At 40.0% G+C, this 15,209-nt stretch overlaps 1 protein-coding gene across 1 annotated transcript; it reads right to left on the bottom strand.

Annotated features, from left to right (window-relative positions):
* Positions 1-504: 504 nt before the first annotated feature.
* rassf9 (Ras association domain family member 9) lies at positions 505-15,001 on the bottom strand. Its single transcript, XM_032549209.1, has 2 exons — positions 14,797-15,001; positions 505-2,013 (listed from the first exon to the last, which is right to left on the bottom strand). The coding sequence occupies exons 1-2, from the start codon at positions 14,841-14,843 to the stop codon at positions 756-758; spliced, it is 1,305 nt and encodes a 434-aa protein (XP_032405100.1). The 5' UTR covers positions 14,844-15,001; the 3' UTR covers positions 505-755.
* Positions 15,002-15,209: the final 208 nt, after the last annotated feature.

The following is a 15,209-nucleotide window of genomic DNA, read 5'->3' as shown; positions in this document are numbered from 1 at the left end:
TACATCTTAAAAATCAACTTTTTGCTTTCTTTTTAATGTCATAGTAACTGGAAGCACAAATGTCCAACAACTTCCTTGCTTTTCTTTCTTTTGGTAAAGAAAACCTAAAAATCCCTTTTTACTGTACGTTTTAAATCTGCAATGATTTTTCCATAAGAACTACTATTTGCTTCATTAACAATCTGTTTTTACTTCTAAGAAAATCAGATTTTTGTTGCCCATAGGCAGTTTTACTTTGATGATTGTGGCTCATGTGGCAGAAGGTTTGGACACTATTAGACCAATTCAAAACGCAAAGTTTTTAATAGCGTTTCACTGTGAAATAAGCGTTTTGCACCGCTGAATGGTTGCCATGGAGAATGGCATGGAGTAAGTTTTTGATGAAGGATTTATAACATGATATAAAGTTGATTTTTGTAATAATACTGCCCTTTTGCAGGTTTAAACAGCAACAATTTGGACGTTTTTACTAATTTACTTTGTTAAATATTACAGAACATCACATTGAAGCTGGAAAAAGTGATTTATTTCACAAAAAAACCTGACATTGAAACAGGAAAGTTTTGAATTTTTTTAAACCCAGTGTATGTACAGCAAAAAAACAACAACAAACAATAAATATATCTCTCTAGAAAAGCAAGAAGCCAGTTTTTCTTTTTTGCTGAAAGTAAATGTACTGTACATAGCTGGAAGGTTCAACCCTACAGATGACATGTGAGAAGCAAAACCTGCGACTGGGGTGTTACGCAGCGTCTCTAAACATCTGTATCAAGCGGGGGAGGGAAGTCGAGACACGGCGACAGCGAGTCCTGGCTGTGGGTGGAGCTAATCCCCGTGTCAGAGTCCGTGTCTGTGGCGTCCGCCGGCGACGGGCTGGGTTTGAGTTTTACCGCTCGGGTCAGGCTGTCCTCAGGCTCGTGTTTGAGGAGGACGAGGCTGAGCTTAGTTCCCTCCATGCTGTCCATGATTTGTAGGGAGTTAAGCTGGGTAGCTAGCTGCCAACATTCCTGGTCCTTGGCCATCAGCGAACCGTCCACGTACATGAGCTGCTTGTCCATTTCTGCAACTTGGTTCTGCAGAGTCACTCCGCTGAAGAGGCTGCGCTTCAGTTCATCCTGTAGTCTCTCAACTTCTGCTTTGTAGAAGGAATCATTGGTTTCAGAAAGGGACGTAGCGGAGGCCGCCCCTTTCTGCTCGCCTTCCTCTTCCGGAACAGGAGGGAGGCCGAACTTCCTCAACTCGCCGTCGATCTCCCGGGACAGCTGGAGGATGAAGTCCTTGTGCTGCTGGACCTGCGTTTCCAGCTGCTCGATGCCGTCGCAGGCGTAAAAGTACTTCTCCAGCTGCTCCTCGCTGTTTACTGCCAAACTCAAGCCACAGGCCTGGTCCGAGAGACTCTCTGAGTCGTCTCGCGGTCGGTACTGGAAACACTCGAGCTCCGAGTCCACCTCCCTCATGCGCTGGATCTGCTCTCTGATGGTGTGGTCCTGGTGGAGGATGAGCTGCACCATCCGTTCCACCTCCTCGGCACCTGGGGAGTTCCTGTTTTCGTTGTGAAGTTGCTCGAGCTTCCGGAAAGCCTTCCTCACCATGCGCTTTTGCTTGTCTGCCGGCAGAGGCTGGGCGCGCTGAGCCCGACCGAACTCCCATCGCTTCGGCCTGGCTCCCTTGGACTTCGCACCCTTCTTCGCCGTCTGCGGAACGAAATCGCTTGTTTTCACCAAAACAAACTGGATGAAGGGTTTCTCATCGCCCCAAGCGTACCAAAGTCTCAGGATTCTGGTGAGAGGTGGCAAGGCCCGTTCGAACCCTCTCCAGCGCTCCACAAGACAGAAGTCTTTGGGCTCCCCGTCCAGGAGCCTTTTGCTCTCCGGAAGAGACTTGTGGTCCTCCAGTAACGCCTGAATCATATCTGTGCATGTTGTGTGCTTTGTAACTCCGCAGACGACCTTCTCCTCATTGCAGACAGTAACTTGAATCTCCTTCCCGACCACAGGATCAGTATGTTTCGTCCTGGGCGAAAGAGAGAAAGAAAAACAATGTTCACAATTGTGGCTTTGGAACGACATGTTTGGAAGTTCTTTGCATCCACTTTCACCTACTGTAGCTTTTGCTAAGTCCTTTTGTCATGGTAGTTTTGACAGCAGACTTTGATGTCTAATTCGCTGTGACATTTATATAAATATCAGAGTTCACTGTGGAATTGCATTCATAATGCAATTTGAAGCCCTGTCGTGATTGTTTATGTAAGTTTAATCTTTTTGAAAGTGTGGTTTTAATAAAATCTCCCTCCAGGACCCTGAAATGAGAACTCTGACTGAATGCTGGTCTCAAGACATGACAAGCTACCAGCTCAGTTTTTGGACACCAGAGACAACATTCCTCAGTAACATGTCCTGGGTGCTAGCAAGTTCTGCTAATCCACCTCCTTTGTTTTTGCCGCTCCGCTCTAAATCTTTGCGTGGCGGTTTGGTTAGAAAGCCAGGCAGAGAGACGCTGGAGTCGGGAATGTAATTCTTGATTCTTGGATTATGATTGACTGAATGTAAAGCTATTTGTCTATTGTACAGGGGAGTCTACTATCAACATTCAAATTCAAATATTTTTTAAAAACAAGACTTCTTCTGATTCTTTGACAAAATGTTGAGGTCGCAAACTAGCATGGACCACAAATCTCAATGACAATCTCCCATCCCAGACTGGAGTGTCTCTCACTGGCCATCCCAGGCTGACAGTCCTTTCCTTTGTACTGGAGGTTTGGACTTGAATATTTTTTGAGTTTCGTTCCTCTACTGCAGGGAAAGTGGTTGGAACAGTTTGCTACATCAGAAATTACTTGGAAAATGTGTTTCCATCTCCCAATTTTGCGCATTAACTCTTTTTCCGGAAAAGCTACAAAAAATAAACAAAAACAAAAAAACACCTCAGGCCAGCATACAAACGTTTTTGCAAATTTGAGGAAGCTATTTCAAACTTTGCCATTTTCATCAACCTTCTCTAATGCAACACTTGCACATAAAAAACATGGATGAAAACATAGCTATTGTTCTTGCTGTTGTCCGGTGATGAACTGGTGACCTGTTCAATGTCCACTCTGTCTTTTGCCCAGTAACTGTCTTTCCACCTCCAAAACTTTGTCAGTATCCCACTGATGTAAAAAATAAATAAATACATTTTGCAATTGCGATGTTTGCATTAAATAAAAAACACAATTAAAATCACATTGCTCACACAATGTCAATAGAAACCGCGCCACGCCATCATCACTTGTGTGAAACCACCTCATCCTAGCGCCAAAACGTTTCATCAAAATTAAGAGTTTTTTTTTATATTAGCATGTTTCCATTAAGCAAATTTAATTTTTGAAATGTCAAATTGTGTAGTTATATGGTGAACGGAAACACAGCTACTGACTGCTGGAGCCTCCGCTACTATCCAATGCAACGGACAGCGGAAAATTCAATATAAACATAACTTTAGTTTTCCCCAAATGTTTTTAAGCATTATTTTGTGTTCTTGTTGCAAACTGGATGCATCATTACATACACAGTTTATAGAACAAGGCAACATTTGACAGCAAGACCCCACTGGATAACATGACAACCATTTCCTAAATAAAAATGCCTGATAGAGCCTCTTAAAGCAGTGGTTCCAACAATATAGCCTTGAATGAAATTTAAATATAACACCATTCCACCTCTTTTCATGACTCAATGCTACACTGATGCTTTTCCATTAGGCCAGTGAGCATAAAACTGGATTCAGTCATTTTGTGCTTCCCTGCTTGATTCTATTAGGCTGTTACTCATCATCTTAGTCATCAGAGATGATCATTTGGTTCTGAGCTATTTAACCCAAGGCCCTCATTAGGGTTTTGTCTGCATTATAAAACTTGTTCAAAAATTGACCACTGATGGGCTGTTGATGTCCATCTTTTACCAGCCTAATGGAGCACCGGTAATATGCCGGCCCTAATATCCACTCATTAAAGGACATGCAGACAGCCACAGTAGATAACGTAGCCAAACATTTCAATCTTATTTGAAGATAAAGAGGGAAGCATAAAGTTATCAGTTTGCTCTGAAGATGACAGGTTTGGATTTTTTTTGTTTTTTTTTGAAGATGATGTGATTTATCGGAAGTCTGTTATTGTCTGCCAAGATCCTGTTTCATTTTGAGCAAAAGCCCCTGAAAACAAAAGCGAAATGACTCATAATTCTCCTGCAGCTACAGTCCCAACCTAATCACAGAAAGATCATTTGCATAATGTCACTGAAAGACAAAAACATGAACTCCAACTGTGGCCCTCAACCTGGGGCTAATTTTGTGGTTTGAAGAAATATTGTTATACTTTGGCAACCTGGTCGATGTCAATTCGAGAGCCTGTTAGCATCAGTAAATCAAATTAATGTGCTGTCTAATGTTAAGTTTCACTTGGAAAAGGTTCACACACTGTGTTTCAACTAGTAAAACTGAATGACATCAACTTATCATCTGCTGGGTTTGGTGTTTACTTTTATATATTTTGCCCTATGGCCGCGTTTGTCTTGTTTTTAAAATGAAAAATAGTAAAAAAAAAAAAAAAAAAGAAAGAAACTGAAGAGGGTTCAGCTTGACTATCAAATGATTGGTACCTTTTCATTGCAAACACTAAATACTACATATTACATAATTTCCAAGGTCTTGTAAGTATTTTCAAACCTCTTGACCTTTTTTTTAATTTTGTGTCTTTACTAGACATATGGAGAGTGAAAAGTGCCAGATTACAATAAATAAATAACTTAAGAAATAATTACTTAACTGTGTCCTTAATGTATTAAAAATAAATGATGCAATAAATACAGAAATAACTGATTAAATGTAAAATCATAAGTGGTGCAATAAAACTTTTCTGATTTCATTTTAAAATCTGGATATAATTATTTCACGAGTTAAATTATTTCATGTCCCTGTGCTGCAGCACATTGTGAATTAATTTTAAAAGTCCACTTCACACATCCCATCCGCATTTTAAGAATTATTTCTTTTATTGTAATTTGGCACTCTCCACTTTCCATACACAAATCTCAACTGATTTTTGATCTGAACAGTGAGAAATACATTTGCATTCACTGCCAGTGTCAAACACCTTGTAGAATCTGCTTTCGTTAAAAGTACACTGCTAGTTTGTGGGGAATGTCTCCTGACTTTTGCACATCACAAAAGTCCTTCCATAACGAGCTGATGTGAAAACAGAATCGAAAACCTTACAGACAACGAAACAAATGCAACGGAGAAATGCTCCAACCACAGGAAATGGAAGTAAGTTAGAAAAAGTAAAAGTAAGAAATAAATCTAGCAAATAGCAAAAACAGGAAGTGTAAAATGCTGCAAAGTCACTCCACAAAATGGAAGTCCTCCAGACCACTAGGGGCTGTCTAGAGTAGCAGCATATTTACATTCCTAAATATGCTACAATATACAATATTCTACAATACTGCAAAAGAGTTTGCCAAAGAAGTGTAGAGCGATTTTCTTTCTTCTGGACATCCCGTATAAATCATGACGGGTCTGATCCCATGTGATTTGGTGATCGACTCCCTCTAGTGGTCTGGAGCACTTCCGTTTCGCAGAGCGAGTTTGCAAGTGTTTTATACTTGCTGTCGCTCTTGTAGTTTGCGTCATTTTTCCTTTTGCTTCTTTTTTCTGTTATTGCAGCAGTTTGCTGTTGCATTTGCTTTTCGTGTTTTGGAGTTTCCATTAGTCATGTGTTTGCATCACATTTTGAAGCTTGTTGTGTGTTTGCACCTGTTGGCCGCCATAGTTATGAATAATCTGATGATGGATAGTATCTGCTTCATCTCAACTTTTGCCACTCACTGAACAGCAGGAGAGAATAAAGATGATACAGATATCCATTGTGTCATATCTTACAGAGATAAAATAGTCCTTTCAGAATGGAGCCTACAAGTTATCTCCCATTTAGCAGGTATTAAACTTTATACCACAGTGTTTTGGTTGCAGCACAACATAAAAACATAACCAAAGTGCTGTGTAAACTACAACTGAATCAAGTCTCTGGAATGTGGCACATTGCGTATTAAAGCCTAGTTAAAGGTTACACAAACCTTCGCAGGAAATCGGGGAGAAGAAAATACCTGAGGGAACACAAACCCGACCCGCCTCTGGCATTTCTAAACGTCTCGCGTGACAAATGCACCCACTGTTTGTATTCCCCACTAATGCTACCGCTGCAAAATGAAGGAAGCAGCGGGTAGAAGCAAATAGCCACACCTAATCTAACACAGCAGGTCTGCCATTAGTCATATAGGCGATAGAGTATTAGGGCTACGGTGGAAAACAAAGGAGGAGTCGATTTAAAAATAAAAATCTTTGAGATTATTCTCAGGAATTTTCTAGAAAAAAACAAACCCTTTTAAAGATCAGAAATGTTCTTGTTTTCCTAGAAAATTTCTGAGATTAATCTAAAATTTTCTTTTTGTTTTTTAACAGAAATTCACTCTTTTTTTTTTTTTTTGTTTAGAATGGCCTTAATAGACCGTCTCACATATGTTTGTGCTTTTTGAAGTACAAAATATAAGTTTAAAATTCAGAAAAGAAAACCACAAAGGAATTAGTCATTTTTTCATAAGGACATGGAAGTGAAGTGAACGAACAAAGCAGCTCTACCAGACTTCTATAAATAAACTAAGGTGTAAATATGTGACAAACATGTTGCTCTGGTCAGTCATTAACAGTGAAATAAATACACTGTACAGACAATTGTGTATTTTGAAGCGGGTGATCCAAGGCCTCAGCTGTACAGGAAGAGGGGACAGCAGAGCAGGGAAACACCTGTGTTTGTCCTGGGCCACAATCACCGACTCCCAGGCAACTTCCTGCCGCTGCAGTTTGACCACAGAGGGAGGGGAAGAATGGGTTCCATATCGGTCAGCGCCAACATGTTTTCAGCTCAGCTCCACTTTGGGAAATATGAGTTAGTGGCAGCTCTCGTCACAGCGGTTTTAGTCTGGATAGAACGCAGCCATTCAGAGACCAGAGACCAATATGTTGCTTTTTGATCCACAATAGGAATAAGTTTCTGTTTAATGTGTAAAAGACTACAAATAACACACTTCATCAAACCTTACACAATGTGAGCTAACCGCCTACCAGCCTTTTGATGCACCTGGGTTTTGAGAAGTATCAGTTTAAAAACTGCCTAAATTTTTTTTTATCATTCTGTCAAACTAATGCCATAACCTTGTTAGAACAAGTAGAGGTTATATCAGTACAACATGAAAAGTTTGTTTCTCCTGTTTCTGTTTTCAGCACATTTAGTATAAAATGTTCATTTGTATAACTCTATGTACTCTGAGTGCTTTAAGATTGCTTCAGCTTGCTGTTAGCTTTCTTTTAGCTTTTTCTGTTGCCTTTATCTAGCTGCTTTCTTCAAGTTTGGCTCAGCTGGCTGCAGGTTTTATTTAGCTGTTCGCTTCCTGATGACTGTAGCTTGCTACTAGCTTCCTCTTAGCTCCAGCTTGCTGTTAGCTTCCTGTTAGCTACACCTGACTGAAGCTCAAGCTCTTAGCTTCAGCTTCCTGTTATTTTCAGCTAGCTGTTACCTATATCTAGCTGCTAGCTTCACGTTTGGTTCAGCTAGGTTTTAGCTTCCTGTCTGAGTCATTAAAAGTAAAGCGGTTTTTCAATAACTCGTGGACTTAGGACGTCTTGTGATCATATAAAAGGCTTGGCCTTTTTACATAACCGAGGTTAAATTCCACTTCTAATACTTGTTGTTGTGGCTGTCCTGTTGAATTTCATGCTAGTAGCTTGACAAGGTCAGGGAAGTTAATTTAAATGCAATCTGTGGAGTCAGGTTTTCAAATCACAGCTTATTTTAAAGTGTCTTATTTAAAATAAGCTGCATTGGCTTCTACATTGCCTTAGGATCAACTATTAAAGTGAGAAGTAATATGCGTTTGGATGTTCTGAAATTCCCCACATTCCAAACAAGGATTAGTTTAACAGACTAGTTAAATTACACCACTAACAAAGTTACTCTTTGAAGGGATTTAATAGATTGTTTCTATTACATATTCACTTTTCCCTGCGTAAACAGCCAGGGGCTCATCACTGAGATGTGTGGTTCATATAATTACCCTAGGCTTTGGCCGATAGAGTTAATAGGTGAAAATACTGAAAATCTACAATTCCCCATGAGTTTTGATTTTTTAAATTTTTTTATTTATTTAAGAATATTGTTCCATTTTATGTATACACTGAATAGTTCGTCAAAAGCCTCTTTTTGAAAAAAATGTTTTTTGTCATTGCTGGATAATGTATGCAGAAGTCATAGTTTAAAATACAAAAAAATGTGTCATTCATATGTAAAATGAAAGTGAACTGGCACGTTATGGATGTTTTCCCATTTGAAAGTCCAGATGGGACTCAGATGGGAAAACAATCAATTTGGTCTGATTGGGGACCAAATTGAAACATTTGTTACACTTTCAGCTGCAGTTCACTTTAATGCTGCACTTTGGGCAACATGTTTATTTTCCCACTTTGATAGCGCTGTATCACAAACCACTGAAGGAAACTACACAAAAGTCTCTGAAGACACTGAGCACAACTTCTTTCATCACGAAATGGACACAGAAATGGAGTGGTGTCATATTTTAGTGGATATAGGATTTCTCTTTTGTCTTTGGCAAAAGATCACAAGCCATTTCTTGTGCTAGCGCTAGCCTTGCGTGTTTGTTTTTGGTTGTATTTACCCAGAATGCCCAGCATTGCCAGAATGTCCTCTTCTTGTGTTTGGAGCGGTCTCCGGTCCGCTTGACATTTACGATATGCATTCGAAACACAGCAGAGTTCACTTCAACCAAACCGAGATCTAGATTTGTAGGTAGACCAGAGTTCGATTACGCATTCACACGTACACCAATGAACCGGACTTTCTAAGCAGACGAACTAGAGTTTGACTAAAGTGGACTAAACAGAAGTGGTGTGAATGCACTGTAAGACTTCAAAGATGCAGCACTGTGAAATGACGAATGTCATTCTTGAAGAAAATGTTGCATGAGAACAAACATTTTGATGAGACTGTAGTCAGTCGTCAGGAATGCCAGAACACACGCAACCAGCGGATGCATCAGTGGGCTGATTGCATCACAAAAAAGACTATGATAAGGGCTGACACTTTTTGTGCCACTTCAGATGCTGATCTGGATTCAGAAAATGAGGGTGCCTTCATAGGTCAAACTCCTTTGCTTGATAAAAGATAATCCTGTCAGGGATGTTGACACAAACTCAAAGCAAATGCATGGCATGCGGAACTAGAGAGACGCTTCACCTCCATGTCCCCGTCCATCTACAGCTCGTCACAGTGAGGACAGATGGCGAGTAGCTAATGGCACAGGACTGGTTGGAGCTCAAGAAAGTGCATTCAAGAAACCCGAGCAGACCGATCTGACCTCAGGTTGAACTTGGAAGCTCTGATGCACCGGCAGACATCAGACATGTGGGAGGAAACCTCTTCTTAATTATAGGAATTCAGGACGCGGGGTTCAGTGTGGAAGGATTGCCTTGCAGCTAGACTGCGGTGGCATGGTCCCGTCAGTCGTAACACTCGTAATAACAACTCTAATTCCCTGTTGTGTCAGCAATTTGCCAGATGCAGGTTTTCACAGACGACTGCGTGCAGGTGGTTTTTAACAGGCCACAGCAAATGACAGAACTCACAAGCTTTCACTGTCTCTGCACGTCAACTAAGGTTAGAAAATGTGAGATAATGCCACAGTGGCAATGAGTCTCCTATGTCATTAGTGCATTTTAAAGTCCAAGAAATATGATCAAAGTCACACTTGATAAAAGCTATATTGGATGACATTTAAATAAAAGTTGAACATCATTCGGGTGGTATGACAAGCTGCGTTCACCAGTCCCTCTCTGACCTGATGGATATTTCTAATAGAGTTCTGTATGGCGGATCTATCTCTACCCGTCTTATATTTCTCACTGGTTCTTTCAGTCTCTCTGGATTAAATCTTATCAACTTCCCTACATTTATGGCCTGGATTTTGGACCTTGGACTATGTTTATGTTGCTGTTTATTGCATAAACTCTGACCCCGGGTTTGCCAGCTTTAAAATGCGATGATGTTCTTTTGAATTTTCAGTCAGCACTTTTCTTAACTATTTTGCTGATTTGTGTATAGAAGCACCGAAACCGAACATCTATTTACCTCAACTCTACGTCTTCACAGCCTTTCAGGCCATCTTTATCTCCAGTGGCAGCCAAAAGTATAGATTAACATGAAACGTCAGCAGTAATGTATGTTTTAGTTCAAACAGCTCATTATGGTGCTGGATGGAAAGCTGAGAGATCAATAAAGATATTGAATTTCCTTCTGAGCTGGACGTGAATGTTTGTTACAAATGTCAATGTGTAATAGGAGCCATTTTATTCAAACCTACAAATGTCAGTGTCATTACATCAGAGAAGAAGAAGTCTGGGGAAACAGAAGGTTTGTAAACAGTCATTCTAGATAGATTTTCTGGATTTAATAAAAGAATTACAGTTATCCTCTTGCTGTTTGAATATTTGAAAATTGGACCATTAGGCTAAACTTCATCATTCAAACTACCTTAAAAAAAAAACTCTACTTCAGTAAAATGTGTTTACTTGTAGAATGTTGTCAGACGTCTGATGATGCTAAGTAACATTATGAAAATTAATCTTGAGTGAATCTTAATACACAACCAAACCAAAACTCTCTCACTGGCCTTTTCTGGACCAATCAAATTAGCTTTGGCCATTTTTTCTTCATCCAGTTATGTGAAACGTTTATTACAAGAACATCTAATGAAGTTCCACCCAAAACAAATATGGGTATTAAGCATTAAAGAAATAGATCAAGACAAAGGTTTACATCCAACCAAGAACCAAGCTTTTCCTAAAGGTTTGAGACTTCAAATTATTTATTTTAAATATTCTTAATCCACCATTTGATTATTGTGCAACTTACAACCTTAAAGTCATAAAAACATATAACTACAATCTGAAGTGCCTTGCAGCAAAATCACTACTTTGCTTAAAATCAAAATTACATGCTAACATTTTTTTTGGACATTAAAGCAAATATTAATTCAAGTGTTTATATGCAATTGCTTATATACAATAGATTTTTTTGGGAGTGAGAGAAAGTAGAAACAAAAACACTTTCAAATATTTCTACCCCCCCCCAAAACGTCATGAACACAGTACAAGTCTGCAATTACATGACTTGCCAAGGATAAGATTATGCCCAGTTTTCTTTAACTTATGTGTTGATGTTTTCTATGAATATTAAAGGGAAACAAACCAGAGACAAAAGGAAAAAAAAGAAAAGCAGGACAGGAACAATCAACTTCTGGACAGAAGGGGCTTCCTGTCGTTCTTATCTGAGCGAGGATGAGGGATGGAGGAGGAAATAACATCGCGTCTCTATCTGGATGTGTCCATCTCTGAGATGACTCCCACTGTGATAGGCATCTCTGAGCAGAGACACAACACAAACCCTCTCCTCTGTGAGCCCTCTCCCCCGCCACCCAACCTGCTTCGCTCCCCTCCTCATCTCTGAAACACCAAATTAGGTTCTCCTTGGATGAAAGATAAATTGCTTCCCCTGATTCACCCAGTGCAAATTAGCGTCTTTTTATTTTTTAGCTTCTGTGAGCTGATTTGTAAATGCTGAGCTGTTTTGGCAGCTAACTGGCCTTGGGTACGGCAGTGGGCTGAACAGTAACACCAGCTGCTTTTAGCCACATTTCTCACTGGCTGGCAAGATCAGCCTTTGGGTCTGATGAAAGTATGTTTAATATCTTGGCAAACCAGCCTCATCGGAAAACATATTCTAATTTACTGAATATGACTGGAAATGTTAATATGAGATGAAGATTATTCATGGTGCTAACATTACAATAACCAGGACGTAGAGGAGTTTGACGATGCCTGGTAGGTATTAAACACTTTACATTGGTACAAAACTGCTTGAGGATGTTCTTTTTTATTAATGTTCTGAACATGTTGCAACAGGCACTAATTTAGTCTTTTTGGGGGGTAAAATGGAACCATATTTTAGATATGACGCCATTTTGGATACGTTCTAAAGCCAAAATCTCTGGAACTGATAAGCAGGATTGTTAAACAAGCAGCTTAACAATTCAAAGGAAATCAACTGCTGAGAACTGATTGATTGAAGACATTTAGTTGTTTTGTTTTTATGTTGGATGGCAACCAATTCAGAATACGCTCTCTGCAAAACGCCAAAGACTCTCCTGTCAGCTACAAAGAGGCTGAGCGAATCTAAGCCAACGCACTTCATCCTCTGACAAGTTTTAATGTTTCACAGCTCGGCTCAGCATCTCGGTGCGAGTTTGAGCCGGTCTCTGTAATCAAACGTCTGACATATCTGCAGATCTACACGCTTCACATAATTATAGGTGCTACAATTGTAATTACCGAGCAAAGCACACACACTCGCACACCGAGCGGCAGACACACCAGCGTAAGACGGCGACCAGAGACGACTTTAGTCTGACTGTCTGAAGTTATCAAAGGCTGTGGAGAGATTGAAGATATAGAAAAACAAATCCAGTCTAGTGATGGTGCCACTGTCAAAGCGTTTAGTGGCAATTAAACATAATAGCCCGCTTTATATCTTTGTTGACTTTGGTGGTGATTAAAGTTTCTGATAAGTAGAGCTAATGGAAATTCACTCCCCATCTCTTAGAATCTGTCTTGCCAGAACAGATTCTAGAAGAGTTTGAATGACGACCCACAAACAAAATAAACTGCTGCGTTATTTTCTTTAGCCTAAACGCTGAGGTTTGCACTTTTGGGACGTTGGGTTAAAAAGAGACTTGAGAAGGCCTCACTTGAACTGGAATCAGAATCAGCATTATTTGACTAGTTTGTGCGCTTGTGGAAGTTGGTTTTTGCAAATGGCACCAACCTCAAACAGTTTGTGTCCAGGATGTGTGGAGTCTGCAGATATTTCAAATTCAAAAGTACTTTGATCCCAAAGGTAAATTAAATACTAATAATATTTTGTGGATGAGCCAAACCTCAGTGATGGAAAAAATAGGTCAGCAAAAATCAGACTTCACTGATATTCACAGATTAACATACAATAGACGATGAAATGGGCTGTATAATAACGTCATTGTTTATAGATTGTGTTAGCAACTTTAGTTTACACTACAGAAAAAGTCTGTTCACTTAAGCTAACATTAGCCTAAAACCTGCTAAGTAGTTAGCACTTAGAAGTGGTAGCTATAATCATTTTTTACACTTTATGGGGACAAAGGCAATAAGAAAATATGTATTATATATAATATAATGATGTATATTATTTTGAAATGTTGCTTTCTAAATTGTTTGTCAGTAAAAGTCTTATTACACATATTGGCGTTGATAGCATTAGCTCTTTGGTTAGCATTCAACTAATAAGAAAAAAATGCTTAATTTTAACACAAATACAAAAAATACTAACAACAGCAAACCATAATGTATAATATAACATATTTGTAACTGGTCTGAACCTTTGTGTGCTGGTCAATTTACTGTTTCTCTCTTTTTTAAATTTAAGCTAGCATAATGGCTTCAGGCTACAAAGACCGTTTTCTGACTTTAATCCTGTTTGTTAATGTTGCACTGTCTCATTTTTAATAAATACTGACACCAAAAAAATCAAGTAAGCAAAATTGCTATTGATTAATCCAACTGCTACATCAGTACTACTAGCTCAGATTGCTAAGCAAGTCTGATATTAGAAGTTCTACTGTGGCTAAGCTAACTACTGCTAAATACTACTGGATACACACTTGAATTCTTGCTCCAAGACAGAAACTTTTCTCAAAAATGATGCAACATATCAGCCTCGCAGTTCTCTGCGCAACACTGTAAAAAACGAAGAACTGACTGAACCAACGTCTTCTGTTCAGTTCCGATGAGCATTTTTCCAAGATAATTACGAAATGTTAGAATTTAACCACTGCTGAACATTAAAATACAGTGCAAGAAAAACTGACGTCGCTCTCTCATCCGACCACACAGAAGTTACCACTGAGCAAACCTTATCAAACCTTATCTTTGCAACTTCAAGACACACGACTGGCCCTCTGCCAGAAGAGAGATGGATCAAAGGTTTAAGATGGGTGTTTTCCAAACTGCTACAGAAAACTGAATTAAAAAAAAGAATGTTTCATGCTGCACTGCAGAAGCTGAAACATATTTTCTATATACAGTTTTGACAGAAAAGGTTGCTGTTAATTACGGAGCGGGGAAAGGTCAAAGGTAAGATCATGAACTATCATTTCTGAGGAATGAGAGCCACCGCTAAAGTTCAAGCATTAATGCTGCGGTGACAACAAAATCAGCAAAACTAAGCCATCCCTCATCCCAATCCCTCTCCAATTGTGTCAGAGCTCCTGCTTTTCTCCTGCTATTTCCAATAAAAATGTTACACACACACCTCAGGATTTACAGTCAAATCTGCGGGTTGGAGTCAACATTACAGTCTAATCCTCAGAGGTTTATAATGTGTCATAAACGGGATTAAATACATCTGTTTCACTCAGTTATATTGCTTCCTAAGGTGCACATGAACAGCAGCTTAACCCGCTTTGTTCCTGAAGCTGCACAAATCCGACGCGCACCGCGCGCGCTGCGTAATCCGGCTCCGCGCACAGGAGCGCCTTCTCTCTGCACAGCAGAACTCGCGCTTGGCCGGTTTCAAGTAACCCTCCGACCATCTCATCATCAAGTTACCTGTTCTTGAGTCGAGCTTTCAGGAAGTTCTTTCCAAACGGAGCCATGACTCTGGAACGCGAGAGGGAACAGACGGGGAGACGGCCAGCCAAGACGGTCCCGGCGATCCGAAAACGCGCTACAGTCCCAGCAGCATGGCAGGACGCTCACTGACTACGCTGTGCTGGAATGTTTCAGATGGGGAGAACAAAAAAAACAAAAAAAAGTTTGCAGGAGCGTCCCGGCTGCAACTCTGTCCGCCCCCATCCGTGGGAGGTGTTTCCTGAGAAACTCTGCTCTAACTCTGCCCCCTTCCACCTGTGGGAGCTGCCGCAGGTGGAGACGCTAAACCAGATATGCCACTCTTACACTCCAGTAGAAAAAACACCTTTTTTGTTGTTGCTGTTGTTTGTTCGTTTCTTTAACATGATTTT

The sequence above is a fragment of the Xiphophorus hellerii genome, chromosome 2, assembly GCF_003331165.1.
Source record: "Xiphophorus hellerii strain 12219 chromosome 2, Xiphophorus_hellerii-4.1, whole genome shotgun sequence".
NCBI classification, from domain to species: domain Eukaryota; kingdom Metazoa; phylum Chordata; class Actinopteri; order Cyprinodontiformes; family Poeciliidae; genus Xiphophorus; species Xiphophorus hellerii.
Note: the sequence above shows the minus strand (reverse complement) of the source record. Positions and strands in the feature narration are given on the sequence as shown.